Source organism: Oncorhynchus tshawytscha, linkage group LG30 (assembly GCF_018296145.1).
Source record: "Oncorhynchus tshawytscha isolate Ot180627B linkage group LG30, Otsh_v2.0, whole genome shotgun sequence".
NCBI lineage: Eukaryota > Metazoa > Chordata > Actinopteri > Salmoniformes > Salmonidae > Oncorhynchus > Oncorhynchus tshawytscha.
In genome coordinates this window covers 32,394,539-32,411,029 of record NC_056458.1, presented here as the reverse complement: position 1 = coordinate 32,411,029, position 16,491 = coordinate 32,394,539, and the positions used below count along the sequence as shown (strand labels likewise).

Sequence of the window (16,491 nt, the reverse complement as noted above, 5' to 3'; positions counted from 1 at the left end):
AAGCCAAAACTGACCCTGAATCAGCACTCCTACTCTGAGATGCTTGATGCACATGGCTATTGGAAAGGTTCACAGCTCTGAGGGCATAAGCCCTATGAGTCTGAAGGCAGTGGGTGCATCCCAAATGTCTCCCTATTCCTGATATAGTGTACCTTTTATTGACCAGAGCCCATAGGGACTCTATAGAGAATAGGGTGCTGCTTAAGATGCACCCACATAATTGTCCATTCATATTATGAATAAATGGAGGGAAGCAGAGTGTGGGTATGAATCATTCACTGGTTTAACGGTCAGATCTAGAAGTTGGGAGCTTTGATTGACAGCTCAGGTGTTGTACAGCTTGTTTTTCGTAATTTTTTGCAAATGTATTAAATGATATACATGAATATCTAATTGACATAGGCATTCACACCCCTGAGTCAATACTTTGTAGAAGCACCATTGGCAGCAATTACAGCTGTGAGTCTTTCTGGGTAAGTCTCTAAGAGATTTGTATTAAGGATCTGCTGCCAAGGCAGCATTAAGGCAGTTACAGAGAATTCAGAAAGTATTCAGACCCCTTGACTTTTTCCACATTATGTTATATTACATGCTTATTGTAAAATGTATTATTGTTTTTTTTCCCCTCATCAATCTATACACAACACACCATAATGACAAAGTAAATGCCAAGAGTGTCCAAAGCTGCCATGCAGGCAAAGGGTGGCTATTTGAAGAATCTCAAATATAAAAATATAGTTAGATTTGTTTCACTTTTTTTTGTTACTACATGATTCCATATGTGTTATTTCATAGTGTTGATGTCTTCACTATTATTCTACAATATAGAAAATAGTAAAGAAAAACTCTTGAATGATATGATGAGGTGTTCTAAAACCTTTTACCGGTAGTGTGTATAAAATATTACATGACATTACATTTCATAACATTTGACCAAATGCATTTTGTGTGTTCCCTCAGGCCACTACACCACTATCACATATTTACAATACAACATCCATGTGTAAGTGTGTGTGTTGAATGCGTGTCTGTGCCTGTGTGTGTGTCTCTTCACAGTCCCCGCTGTTCCATAAGGTTTTTCATATCTAATTTTACTGCTGACATCAGTTGTGGGGTAGAGTTCCATGTAGTCATGGCTCTATGTAGTACTGTGCGCCTCCCATAGCCTGTTCTGGACTTGGGGACTGTGAAGACCTCTTGTGGCATGTCTTGCGGGGTATGCATGGGTCTCCAAACTGTGTGCTGGTGGTTTAAACGGACACCTTGGTGCATTCAGCATGCATATTACATGCATATTATTGTTAGCTCTCCTTGTACATTTAAGGGCCAGAACAGTAGTCCAGGTGCGACAAAACTAGAGCCTGCCTAGTTGATAATGTTGTTAAAAAGGCAGAGCAGCACTTTTTTATGGACAGGCTTCTCCCAATTTTACCTACTGTTGTATCAACATGTTTTGACCATGACCATTTACAATCCATGGTTACTCCAAGCAGTTTAGTCACCTCAACTCAATTTCCACATTATTTATTACAAGATTTAGTTGATGTTTATGGTTTAGTGAATTATTTGTCCCAAATACAATGCTTTTAGTTTTTTAAATATTTAGGACTAACTTATTCCTTCCCTGCCATCCATTTTGAAACTAACTACAGCTTTTTGTGAAGTGTTGCAGTCATTTCAATCGCTGTAGTAGCTGACATGAATACCTGTAGACACACTTGCTTTACTCAAGGCCAGTGGCATGTCATTAGTAAAGATAGAAAAAGTAAGGGGTCTAGACCTGATTCTACCTGGATTATGTTGGAGAGGCTTCCATTCCCTCTGTGTTCTGTTAGACACTTAACTCTTAATCTACAATATAGCATGGGGTGTAAAGCCATAAGAAATACATTTTTCCATCAGCAGATTGATCTATAATGTCAAAAGTCACACTGAAGTCTAATAAAAAAAAACAGCCCCCACAATCTTGTTTGCGCACCTGGATTGCACAACATTTGCCCATTTATTATTTTTAAAATTCTTCAAACTCTGTCAAATTGGTTGTTGATCATTGCTAGACAACCATTTTTCAGGTCTTGCAATACATTTTCAAGTAGATTTAAGCCAACATTTTAACTCAACCATTCATGAACATTCACTGTCTTCTTGGTAAGCAAGTGTAGATTTGGCCTTTTTTAAGGTTATTGTCCTGCTGAAAGGTGAATTCATCTCCTAGCGTTTGGAGAAAAGCAGACTGAACCAGGTTTTCCTCTAGGATTTTGCATGTGATTAGCTCCATTCCATTTATTTTTTATTTTTTTTGTCCAGAAAAATGTCCCGGTCCTTCACAATTACAGCATAACAATAACATGATGCAGCCGCCACTATGCTTGTGAATATGGAGAGTGGTACTCGGTAGTGTTGAGGCAAATCCAATACTACAATTTCTATTCAGGAAAAAAGGTTCATTGCTTTGCCACATGTTTTGCAGTATTACTTTAGTACCGTGTTGCAAACAGGATGCATGTTTTGAAATATTTGTATTCTGTACAGGCTTCCTTCTTTTCACTCTGTCAATTAGGTCAGTATTGTTGAGTAACTACTATGTTGTTGGTCCGTCCTCAGTTTTCTCCTATCACAGCCATTAAACTCTGTAACTGTTTTAAAGTCACCATTGGCCTCATGGTGAAATCCTTGAGCGCCCCCCCCCCCTCCGGCAACTGAGTTAGGAAAGACGCCTGTATCTTTGTAGTGATTTGTTATATTGATACACCATCCAAAGTGTAATGAATAACTTCACCATGCTCAAAGGAATATTCAATGTATGCTTTTTTTTAACCATCTACTTAAAGGTGCCTTTCTTTGAGGCATTGGAAAACCTCACTGGTCTTTGTGGTTGAATCTGTGTTTGAATTTCACTGCTCGACTGAGAGATCTTACAGATAATTGTACGTGTGGGGTACAGAGATGAAGTATTCATTCAAAAAACATGTTAAACACAATTATTGCACACAGAGTGAATCTATGCAGTTTATACTGAGCAAAAATATAAACTCAACATTTAAAGTGCTGGTGCCATATTTCATAAAATAAAAGATCCCTGAAATGGTCCATATGCACAAAAAGCTTATTTCTCTCATTTTGTGCACAAATTTGTTTACCTCCCTGTTAGTGATTATTTCTCCTTTGCCAGGATTTTTCTCCTCTGCCAAGATAACATTTAAAAAAAAAATGGAATCTTTAACTGGGCAAGTCATTTAAGAACGAATGCTTATTTACGATGATGGCCTACCGGGGAAAATTGGGGAAAATGACAGATTTTTACCTTGTCAGCTCAGGGATTCGATTTAGCAACCTTTGGGTTACTGGCCCAACGCTCTAAACACTAGGCTACCTGCCACCCCAAAATAATGCCGCCAAGATAATCCATCCACCTGACAGGTGTGGCATATCAAGAAGTTGATTAAACAGCATGATCATTACAAAGGTGCACCTTGTGTTGGTGACAATAAAAGGCCACTACAATGCCACAGAGGTCTCAAGTTTTAATGGAGCATGCAATTGGCATGCTGCCTGCAGGAATGTCCGCCAGAGCTGTTGCAAGATAATTCAATGTTAATTTCTCTACCATAAGCCGCCCCCAACGTCGTATTAGACAATTTGGCAGTACGTCCAACCGGCTTCACAACCGCAGAACACTTGTAACCTCTGTGGTGGTAATTCTAACCAAAAGGAGAGAGACTGTATTCTTCAAAACAACTTTAGTAAAGGATTTGCACAAATGGAGCAGTTAACTATGCACTTCAACAGTTGTGCAGTTTAAGGCCCAACGAACAGTGTCGGCTCTCAACTTTTATAGAGAAGTACATCCTTTTTGTGTACATGGCAGTCAGCAGATAGTGTGTAAAAGACAATTAGTTGTCTGTGCAGATTTAAGATGGCTTGAGGGTTCAACCGTTAAACTGCATTCACAACAGTAAACACTATAATATGCTCCTTTCTGCAAGTTTCCATACGTGTGACTTCCTGTACGTAGTAAACCCATGGGATGTCACATGCTACGGTCGCATCCAAACGGATCTTGGCTATATGTCCAGTCTTATGACTAAGTCACACAAAGACAAGTTTGTGTCAGGTTGGAAAAAACATTAGCATGTAACAAGACACTGTTCTTTAAGCAGTAAAACACGGGATAGCATGACTAATTGTGTAATTTTCCACGCCACCTCGCAAGCCCAGGACTTCCACATCCGGCTTCTTCACCTGCAGGATCATCTGAGACCAGCCACCCAGACAGCTGATGAAACTCAGGAGTATTTCTTTCTGTAATAAAGCCCTTTTGTGGGAAAAACCTCATTTTGATTGGCTGGGCCTGGATCCCCAGTGAGTGGGCCTCTCTCCCAAGTGGGTGGGCATTTGCCCACCCATGGCTGCACCCCTGCCAAGTCATGTGAAATCCATAGATTAGGGCCTAATGAATTCATTTGAGTTGACTGATTTCCTAAAATGAACTGTAATTCAGTAAAATCTTTGAAATTGTTGCTTATTGCGTTTATATTTTTGTTCAGTATATTATGTGACATGTTAAGCAAATTTTTACTCTATACGCAGACATGTGTAGGCTACTGTAGTTCAAATGTCCAAATGTCTAGCCTAAATCTGAATTATTAAATTGGGTTAAATTAAAATAATTCCTTATTCCTCTGGGAGATTATGTATTCATCCCTTGATATGAAAGGCTTACTTCACTCATCGAAGTTAATATGATTTTAAAACCTTTTTAGAGATTTGATTTGGCATTCCTCCATTTTCTGTTTTTCTGTGATCATTTCCTGTGATCTCATGTCTCCGGAGACCACTTCAAGATCAACGCAAGAAAATGCCGTAAAGCTTTTTTATTATGTAAAAGGATTTGGTTGATTGACTTGACATTTTGACGGCCTGTATTTCCTTTGATTAAATATTGTATTTCATTTTTTATGAAACGCTGACTTTTTCTTGTGCTGCTGTTGCATTACAAGCCCTTGTCAGAAAAGAGAAGTTGAAAGAAGACAGGTCAAACTGAGCTTAGAGTACTGTAGGGTGAAGTTGCCCCTAGACACTGATCTCCGGTAAGTTTTTAGCATTTTCCCCACTAATGGTTAAGGTTAAGATAAGGGGATGGGAAGCTGATCCTACATCTGTACCTAGGTTAAACTTCACCCTGGAGTGAGGTTCAAAGCTAAAAACCATAAGGTTGGGGAAAAATAAACTGGATGGTCTATGTGCTTTTGTATTCAACTTCCATTCTTCTTATCGTGTCTCATTTTATATTGCTGTTGGTGTTTCTGGATGACTTTTGGCTGGTATTGAAGTGTGCGGTGTGTTTGGTTGACAGTTTGCCTCTTCCATGCTCCTGTAGTGAACGATCTTCAGTTCTGCCAGTGTATTCCTGGGACATTTGAGATTGAGTCGACATCAGACAGACAATGTTACGTGATTTTAAAGAGAAGTAGCCTAACTACCCTCACCTCACCTCTCCACACACACATACACACACTCCTCGTCTTCCCATTCTGGCCCTCTATAAGATCTCATTACATATCCTGCTCCCAAGGCAAAAGAGCAGTGTGCCTTATTTAACCGAGTTGCTATGCAGAAATCCTTCCCATTGGTTTATTTCCCAATGGCCTTTAGATTGTCTTTGTAGGATTAAGCGCGATTAAAAAATATAAAGAAACCAGCTGTGTAGCTAACAGATAAGCCTTTTGATTAGTCAGCTCATTCTATACAAGCCTGTTGGAACTGTATGTACTGTGTAGGCAATTTGGTAGCCATTTTGTTTCATCACTGGCCAGTAGCAAATCTGAAGTGTCAAATTAACCTTGAAGAGAACATCCTGCTTCGTCTCCATGGTGATTTGTTGAGTCCTTGATCTCCTGTCACATCGTATGGTGAGGTCATCAACAGCTCGTTGCGCTGGGACAACAAGTAGAATAGCTTGTTTCCTCAACAGCTCTGTCTATCTATCTACGTTTATTTTCTGCTATTATGGACTCTTGTATCACAACTTTTGATACATGCGTGTGTGTATTTGTCCATAGTGTAGCCTACCCAAAAGGTAAAATGTAATAACGTTGACACATGCTAATCTTCAAGGATATAAGAGACCTGTTGGTAGGAGACCAGTTCCAGGTCACTAACAGAGCCCCCTGTCTCCTGTGTGTGGTCCCTACGGGCTGTAGGATGTTCTCGTCTGTGAAGGCCTTCGAGGGGCAGCAGTACTCCACCCTGAAGAGGCAGTGCCTTGCCAGCGGCCTGCTGTTCGAGGACCTGCGCTTCCCCGCAGTGGATGACACCCTCTTTTACCAGGGCAACAGGATCGGACGTGTGCACTGGAAGAGACCCCGGGTGAGTGAGCTACTACTACTACTTCTACTACTACTACTTCTACTTCTACTTCTACTTCTACTTCTACTACTACTACTACTACTACTACTACTACTACTTCTTCCACTACCATAAAACATTTTTTTTAAGACTGCTGAAGCAAGCACACCATTTTTCTTTCAAAAATGTATTCATGGTTTATTTTGGACAGAGACATATAAACACCATTGCAATACATTGCGTATAGCTCATGCACATTTTCTACACCTGTCCCTAGATGGTCTTTTCTCCTCACGTTTACACTTACATATCCTTTTCACACTACTGAGGCGGGCTGTGTTGGGCTGGCATGGTCAGCAAATGTTGTGCTATTTAGGTTCATGCTTGGTAGACTGGAGCTAAACACACACACACTCACTTCCTGTGTAAAACCACAGACTATGAAGAAGGAGAAGATAGTAGCCAAAATATCGAAACGTATATTGTTTTTTTTTTTTGTGAAGGAGAGTATTTGGATTTTTATTGATTGATACAGGGTAGAAGTAGACTGAGATGGGGACAACACCGAAAACGGCACAGTCGTGGATCGAACCCCTGCCTCCCGGAGAAATGTGTAATCAAGGGACAGCAGCAATACCACTAGACCAGCCCCGGCACCAATATATTGTGTGCAAATCATGTTATTTTATAAGGACCCCTAGTCCCATATTGGGCACCTCTGTAGTCCTTAACGGGAGCTGCATTTTTTACCATATAATTTGCTGAACAGCTTCACTCACTCAGAATAGCAAAGACATCTGGTTTGCCAAGAACACTGACTCTGTAGCGTGTGTGTGTGTGTGTGTGTGTGTGTGTGTGTGTGTGTGTGTGTGTGTGTGTGTGTGTGTGTGTGTGTGTGTGTGTGTGTGTGTGTGTGTGTGTGTGTGTGTGTGTGTGTGTGTGTGTGTGTGTGTGTGGAGTCAGATGTTCCCACGGGGGGACCAAACCAACACCAGCTAAAAAAAAAACAAGCTAAGCTGGTGCCTAGGGCCAGACAAAGTGTTAGGAAGTGTCCAAGTCAATTATCCCTCCCTCTCTTCTCCCTCTCTCCTCCTTCCCAAACCCCTCTCCTCTTTTTCCGCCCAGAGTGCCGCTCATTCCAAAGTCCCAGAGCAGCTAGACATGAGAAGTGTGGTGCGGCAGGCAGCATTCATTACGGTGATATCTGGGTCACACAGATGGCCTGTTTGGGTCTATGTGGCGATGTCAGCCTGTCATTTTACAGCGTTTTGGTGGTTGGCTTGGGGTCACTTAATGACTCAGCAGAGAGGCATGGAGAATTGAAAGGTGGAAGGAGGAGAGCTATTTCCACCTCCATCTCTCTATGACACAGGATATTCCAATTTCTTTCTCTCACTTTTTATGGCGGTTGTTTGTAAGTGAGGACCCGGTGGACTGTATATTCTTTAGGTTAGGTTTTACTTTATGTGTTCGCTCCCGTGTGCTGGTTAGGGCACAGATGACAGACATGTATCAAATCAAATTGTATTGTCACATACACATGTTTAGCAGATCTTCTTGCGGGTGCAGCGAAATGCTTGTGTTTCTAGCTACAGCAGCGCAGTAATATCTAACAAGTAATATCTAACAAATTTCAAAATCACACACACAATTCACACAAATCTAAAGTAAATGAATGGAATTAAGAATATATAAATATTTGGACGAGCAATGTCGGACTGGCATAGACTAAAATACAGTAGAATAGAATACAGTACATACATATGAGATGAGTAATGCAAAGTATGTAAACATTATTTTAGGTAGGATTCCAGTTGAGGTGGTTTAATAACGCCGAAGATGGACAGGCACGGAACAGCACCACACAGTGTATGGAGGGTCTAAGGCACTTAGTGGTCTGAAAACCTGCCTCAACCAAAGTGTGTGCGGAAGTGGAGCAGAGCATGCTGGGCGATCGCCAGCTCAGAGAAGAAGATCAACTTGAGAAATGTAAATTGAGAGAAAGTTCAAGCCATCCTTGTGTTCTCACCAGTTAGCGATCATTGTGGGCGGCAGGGTAGCCTAGTGGTTAGAGCATTGGACTAGTAACCGGAAGGTTGACTGGCTGAGGTCCTTGATAATCTTCTTGGCCTTTCTATGACACCAGGTGCTGTAGATGTCCTGAAGGGCAGGCAGGGTGCAAGTTCAAACCCCCGAGCTGACAAGGTACAAATCTGTCGTTCTGCCCCTGAACAGGCAGTTAACCCACTGTTCCTAGGCTGTCATTGAAAATAAGAATTTGTTCTTGACTGACTTGCCTAGTTAACTAAAGGTAAAAAGAACATTTAAAAAATTGTGTTAGCCAAGGCCAGTGTGCATCCTTGTTGACATGTATGTAAATATATTATACAGTATCTTTCAGGTGTTTATATCTAAAGATGCACTCTACGACGATAACGTCATAGTAGTAGTTTCTACTGCTGGCTAGCTCTATTTTGGTTGTCATATCATTTCGGACATTTAACACTATTTGTATAGGATAATGTCCCTCAGTGCGTTGTTTATATGCCCTGTAATTGTTTATAGTAACAGTCAGAAGTTGACACACCTACTTTGATTCAAGGATTTTTTCTATTTCTTTTACATTGTAGAATAATAGTGAAGACATCAAAACGATTAAATAAAACATAAGGAATCATGTAGTAACCAAAAAGAGTTTTCCAACATTCTTGAAGGAGTTCCCACATATGCTGAGTACTTGTTGGCTACTTTTCCTTCACTCTGCAGTCCAACTCATCCCAAACCATCTCAATTGGTTTGAGGTTGGGTGATTGTGGAGGCCAGGTCATCTGATGCAATACTCCATCACTCTCTTTCTTGGTCAAATAGCCCTTACACAGCCTGGAGGTGTGTTGGGTCATTGTCCTGTTGAAAAACAAATAATAGTCCCTCTAAGCGCAAACAAAATGGGATGGTGTATTGCTGCAGCATGCTGTGCTAGCCATTCTGGTTAAGTTTGCCTTGAATTATAAATAAATTACTGACAGTGTCACCAGCAAAGCCCCCACACCATAATACCTTCTCCACCATGCTTCACGGTGGGAAACACAAATGCAGAGATCATCCGTTCAGCTACTCTGCGTCTCCCAAAGACAGGTTGGAACCAAAGGTCTCAAATTTGGACTCATCAGACCAAAGGACAGTTTTCCACCGGTCTAATGTCAATTGCTCATGGTTCTTAGCCCAAGCATCTTCTTCTTATTGGTGTCCTTTAGTAGTGGTTTCTTTGCTGCAATTTGACCATGAAGGCCTGATTCACACAGTCTCCTGAGGCTGGTAACTCTAATGAACTTATCCTCTGCAGCAGGGGTAACTGGGTATTCCTTTCCTGTGGCGGTCCTCATAAGAGCCAGTTTCATCATAGCGCTTGATGGTTTCTGCGACTGCACTTGAAGAAACTTTATTAAAGTTATTTTCAAACCTCATTAGAGGTAGCTCTGGGAGTTGTTCTTTCCGTAATGTGGACTTGGTCTTTTACCAAATAGGGATATCTTCTGTTTACCACCACTACCTTGTCATAACACAACTGATTGGCTCAAACACATTAAGGAAAGAAATTCCACAAATTAACTTTTAACACGGCACACCTGTTCATTTAAATTAATTCCAGGTGACTACCTCATGAATGTGTTTGAGAGAATGCCAAGAGTGTGCAAAGCTGTCAAGGCAAAGGGTGGCTACTTTGAAGAGTCTCAAATATTAAATAATTCTTGATTAACACTTTTTGGGGTTCTGCATGAATCCATATGTGTTATTTCGTAGTTTTGATGTCTTCTTTATTATTCTACAATGTAGAAAATAGTTTTTTTTTTTAAATAAAAAAAACTGGAATGAGTAGGTGTGTCCAGACTTTTGACTGGTATTGTACAGTTGAAGTCGGTAGTTTACATTCACTTTAGCCAAATTACATTTAAACTCAGTTTTTCACAATTCCTGACATTTAATCATAGTAAAAAATTCCCTGTTTTAGGTCAGTTAGGATCACAACTTTGTATTTTAAGAATGTGAAATGTCAGTATGATAGAAGAGAGAATTATATATTTCCGCTTTTATTTATTTCATCACATTTCCAGTCAGAAGTTTACATACACTCAATTAGTATTTGGTATCATTGCCTTTAAATTGTTTAACTTGGGTCAAATGTTTCGGGTAGACTTCCACAAGCTTCCCACAATAAGTTGGGTGAATTTTGTCTCATTCCTCCTGACAGAGCTGGTGTAACTGAGTCAGGTTTGTAGGCCTCCTTGCTCGCACATGCTTTTCAGTTCTGCCCACAAATCTTCTATGGGATTGAGGTCAGGGCTTTGTGATGGCCACTCCAATACCTTGACTTTGTTATCCTTAAGCCATTTTGCCACAACTTTGGAAGTATGCTTGGGGTCATTGTCCATTTGGAAGACCCATTTGCGACCAAGTTTTAACTTCTTGACTGATGTCTTGAGATGTTGCTTCAATATATCCACATAATTTTCCTTCCACATGTATCCATCTACTTTGTGACTTGCACCAGTCCCTCCTGCAGCAAAGTACCCCCACAACATGATGCTGCCACCCCCGTGCTTCACGTTTGGGATAGTGTTCTTCGGCTTGCAAGCCTCCCCCGTTTTCTTCCAAACATAACGATGGTCATTATGGCCAAACAGTTATATTTTGGTTTCATTAGACCAGAAGACATTTCTCCTAAAAGTACAATCTTTGTCCCCATGTGCAGTTGCAAACAGCCACCACTAACACCACTAACATGCACACATACAAACTGTATTCAGATTAAATGTTTCATCGCTGAGGAAATGTGCATGTCTGCCCAATTCCATCTGGCTCCATGTTCTGCCACTGCCGGCCACTGGTGCTTCCTCTCCTCACCATATTTGGTGGGGAGTGGAACTTCAAACCGGAAGGTTCAGATTCATACATCTGGTGAAACATATGGCTCCTTGTTCTATCTGTGGTTATACTGCTTCTAAAGTTAATCTGACGACATCACAATGATGACAAAAGGTTTTCCTACTCATTATTTGTCTCCTTTAGAAATGACATCGTATTTCCAAGCCACTATAACGCACTTTCGACTAAATCTTCATCAACGCCAATTAACAATGCATTGAGTAAAACATTGACTCAGGAGTCAATAGATCTTACATAATAATATTGTGAGGAAACATGCAACCCATGAACACCTGGAGGTTTTTGTTGCTGTTGTTGTTTGCTTGTCCTCACTCTGAATTATTTTCCTTTCTTTTTGAATGGCTTCACTGTATTGTGGATGGATGATGACTGTGTACTTGGTGGACATGGAACTGCATCTCCCATGAATCACCTCTCCGATTCCCCCATTAACTGTGTGTGTGTGTGAGACTTTGTAAAATTACCCTGTGCTGTGTGTTAGGTTTTAGGCAGAGGGGGGAAATGGCAGAGAGAGAGAGGGTGGATGGACGGAGACAGATCAATATGTATGTAGACTGAGAAATATGATTTGAAATATTCATTCTGCTCACATAATCTGATTGCACATCCACTTGCATGTATGCAAGCCAGCAAGCAAGCCTGTACACACAAACACACACGCACACACTAATTGCACATTGACACTTCCATAGTGGCCTTTGAGTAATAGGAGCGGTGCTGAGGCGAATAGGATATTGAAGAGGTTTCCAGGGGACTCTGCAGTGGCAGTGCAGTGGTGGGCTTCTCCTCTCTGCTGACGAAAAGTTGGCTTTTGCAGCAACCTGCTTTCGTCTGCATCAAAAAATCACTGACCTTGGGCGTGGTGGTGTCCTCTTTGGACACAGACATACACACACATGCACACATTGGGGTACCAGTGCAATATGGAATCATGTATTAAAGAACAAATTCTTATTTTCAATGACGGCCTAGGAACAGTGGGTTAACTGCCTTGTTCAGTAGCAGAACGACGGATTTGAACCTTTTGTGATCTTGCAACCTTTCGGTTACTAGTCCAATGCTCTAAACACTAGGCTACCTGCCGCCCCGCATGCATATGTTTGGGGTGAGAGAGAAAGAATGTGTGTGCAATATATGCATGTACAGTACCAGTGAAATGTTTGGACACACCTATTCATAACAGGGTTTTTCTTTATTTCATTTTTTTTTCTACATTGTAGAATAATAGTGAAGACATCAAAACTATGAAATAACACATATGGAATCATGCAGTAAACAAAAACGTGTTAAATCAAAATATATGTTATATTTGAGATTATTCAAAGTAGCCACCCTTTGCCCCAAATTAATGCTTCACAGAGTTCAAGTAACAGACACATCTCAACATCAACTGTTCAGAGGAGACTGTGTGAATCAAGCCTTCATGGTCGAATTGCTGCCAGGTGAAGCTGGTTGAGAGAATGCCAAGAGTGTGCAAAGCTGTCATCAAGGCAAAGGATGGCTATTTGAAGAATCTCAAATATATTTTGATTTGTTTTTGGTTAACTGTCTTGCCTAGTTAAATAAAGGTACAATTTTTTAAAATGCATCCACTGCGCACACATTTTTAAAATTAAGTGTGTTATTAAGTATGTCAAATGAAGAGGCTCCCTAATAGCTCCAGCTGAGTAACAACTGAGCATCTCCATCGACCCTCTCTTAGGTAAGTGGATATGTTGTGTTTGTGTGTTTGGTTAACACGTCTCCCTAGGCTGGTTTAATTTACAGTACGGGGCGGAGATGGGGCTCATTAAAGTGGCCAGTTCTCGCTCTCTCGCTATCTTCTCAGTCCATCTCTCCCATCTCTCTCTCTCACACATGCCGACACTTCAAAGTACAAATTGCCTCACGTAAACATTGGACTGTATTTACAACCTCTTATCTAAACCCATTTCAGTACAGTTGGATTGGACGAAATAGAGACCCGCACACTGTCGAAAAAATAAATAGATCCAAAACTGAGGCTTGAATGCAAAATGTTTATTGAAACATAATAGTGCCCAAAGAATATTGCATAATGAAAGAAAGTGCATAAATTAAAGATTTCGGCCTCAGGCCATCACCAGTGTAAAATATATTTGTATTGAAATGACGATTCGCAAGCATACTACAAGCATGTTGGCCGGCAGGCAATGAGGTGTGTGGATAAGAAGACCAATAGACTTTCATATTACAGCAGAATTATCAGTAAAATATTATTATTGTTATTATTATTATTTAATATTATTACAATATTACTATGTTTAAGATACATTGCTAGCACATTGTTATAGACATTTCTGTCATTGGCAGACACGACTGTTTATGTAAATAAGGTCTATGGTGTGGAAATTGTAGTCTTTTCCTCCGGTTGGGGCAGTGAGACGGTCACCTCCCTGGAGCTCCAGTACAATCTACCAATGGGCTGTAGACAGATTGGGCGGGGGGAGTGAGAGGGTGGGGGGGTATTATATACATGGTCTGAGGTAATCTACCTTTGGCCTAATGAGCAGGAACCCAGACTTCATCAAGAGTTTGGAAATACAGACATTGTCATCCTACAAGAAACATGGTATTGAGGAGACTGACCCACTGGTTTCCCTCTAGGTTACAGAGAGCTGGCAGTGCCATCCACCAAACTACCAGGTGTGAAGAGACTCAGGGAGTATGCTCATTTGGTATAGAGCAGATCTAACCCACTCTATTAATTTAAAACAGGAACATTTTACATCTGTCTAGAAATGTATAAGGAAATTATCTCAACAAAGACAAATGTCCTCATGTATGCTACCTATATCCTTGCAATAGAATTCCTATACTTTAACGAGGACAGCTTCTCCATCCTAGAGCGGGAGAGAAACAATTTCCAGGCCCAGGTACATGTCCTAGTCTGTGTCGACCTAAATGCCAGAACTGGACAAGAACCTGACACTTTTAGCACATGGGGGAACCTAACAGCATCCCCTCCCAAATATGCCCCCCTAGACACAACTATGACAAAACAACCAACAGAAACGGGTCACAACTCCTGCAGCTCTGTCACTCGCTAGATCTGTACTCAATGGTAGGCTTCGAGGGGACGCTTTAAGGTAGGTACACTTACAGGTCATCCCTTGGCAGTAGTACTGTAGATTACTTTATCACTGACCTCAACACAGAGTCTCCCATAGAGTGTTCACAGTCAGCCCACTGAAACCCTTATCAGATCACAGCAACATCAGTCTACTTGAACAGAGCAATACTCAATCATGAGGCATCAAAGCCAAAGGAACTACATAATATTAAGAAATGCTATAGATGGAAGGAATGTAGTGTGGAATCCCTTTTAGACAACTTCCTGGACAAAACATTTCACTGTAATAGTGAAGGTGTAAACTAGACAGTACAAAACCTAAACAGTATATTTGACCTCTCATCTTCCATATCAAATTTGAAAAATTCAAGCAGACAACCTAAGAAAATGAACAACAATGACAAATGATTTGATGAAGAATGCAAAACCGAAGAAAGAAATTAAGAAACCTATCCAACCAAAAACATAGAGATCCAGAAAATCTGAACCTACGCCTTCACTATGGTGAATCACTAAAACAATACAGAAATACACGACAGAAAAAGAAGGAACAGCACGTCAGAAGTCAGCTCAATGTAATTGAAGAATCCATAGAATCTAACCACTTCTGAAAATTGGAACACTGTAAACAAACAACACGAAGGGTTACCTATCCAAAATGGAGATGTATGGATAAACCACTTTTCCAATATTTTTGGCTCTATAACAAAGAACAAATAGCATAAACATATATACATGATCAAATACAAATCTTAGAATCAACTATTAAACACTATCAGAACCCAATGGATTCTCCAATTACATTGAATGAACTACAGGACAAAATACAAACCTTCTAACCCAAAAAGGCCTGTGGTGTTGATGGTATCTGAAATTAAATTATAAAATATACACATTCCAATTGGCTATACTTAAACTTTTTAACAACATCCTCAGCTCTGGCATCTTCCCCAATATTTGGACCAAGGACTGAACACCCCAATCCACAAAAGTAGAGACATATTCACCCCAATAACTATCGTGGAATATGCGTCAACAGCAATCTTGGGAAAATCCTCTGCATTATCATTAACAGCAGACTTGTACATTTCCTCAATGAAAACAATGTACTGAGCAAATACCAAATTTGTTTTATACCAAATTACCGTATGACAGACCACGTATTCACCCTGCGCACCCTAACTGACAAAGGCAAAGTCTTCTCATGCTATGTTGATTTCAAAAAAGCTTTTGACTCAATTTGGCACGAGGGTCTGCTACACAAATTGATGGAAAGCAGTGTTGGGGGAAAAACATATGACATTATAAAATCCATGTACACAAACAACTAGTGTGTGGTTAAAATTGGAGAAGAAAAAAACATATCTTTCCTCAGGGCCGTGGAGTGAGACAGGGATGCAGCTTGAGCCCCACCCACTTCAACATGTTTGTGTGTATATATATATATATATATATATATATATATATATAATCGAATTAGCGAGGACACTAAAACAGTCTGCAGTACCCGGCCTCACCCTACTAGAATCTGAAGTCAAATGTCTACTGTTGGCTGATGATCTGGTGCTTCTGTCCCCAACCAAGGAGGGCCTACAGCATAGATTCTGTTAGACCTGGGCCCTGACAGTAAACCTCAGGAAGACAAAAAAAATATGGTGTTCCAAAAAAGGTCCAGTTGCCAGGACCACAAATACAAATTCCATCTAGACACTGTTGCCCTAGAGCACACAACAAACTATACATACAGTACCAGTCAACAGTTTGGACACACCTACTCATTCCAGGGTTTTTCTATATTTTTACTATTTTCTACATTGTAGAATAATAGTGAAGACATCATAATGATGAAATAACACATATGGAATCATGTAGTAACCAAAAAAGTGTTAAACAAATAAAAATACATTTTGTATTAGATATTCTTCCAAGTAGCCACCCTTTGCCTTGATAACAGCTTTGCACACTCTTGGCATTATCTCAACTAGCTTTATGACGAAGCTAGTTGAGATAATTAATTAACAGGTTACTTTGTGGAATTTCTTTCCTTTTTAATGAGTTTGAGCAAATCAGTTTTGTTGTGACAAAGTAAGGGTGGTATACAGACTATA

The 16,491-nt window shown here is 40.3% G+C and overlaps 1 protein-coding gene across 2 annotated transcripts in view; it reads left to right on the top strand.

Annotated features, from left to right (window-relative positions):
- The window catches only part of LOC112228396 (calpain-5-like), a 72,084-nt gene that overhangs the window by 19,280 nt on the left and 36,313 nt on the right, over positions 1–16,491 (top strand). Inside the window, exon 3 of one of the 2 annotated variants that reach the window (XM_024393683.2) lies at positions 6,204–6,369. In XM_024393683.2, coding sequence (XP_024249451.1) covers positions 6,204–6,369 — 166 coding nt within the window. Of the gene's footprint in view, positions 1–5,928; positions 6,370–16,491 lie in introns of those variants that run through there. The other variant, XM_024393682.2, reaches the window with a different exon arrangement.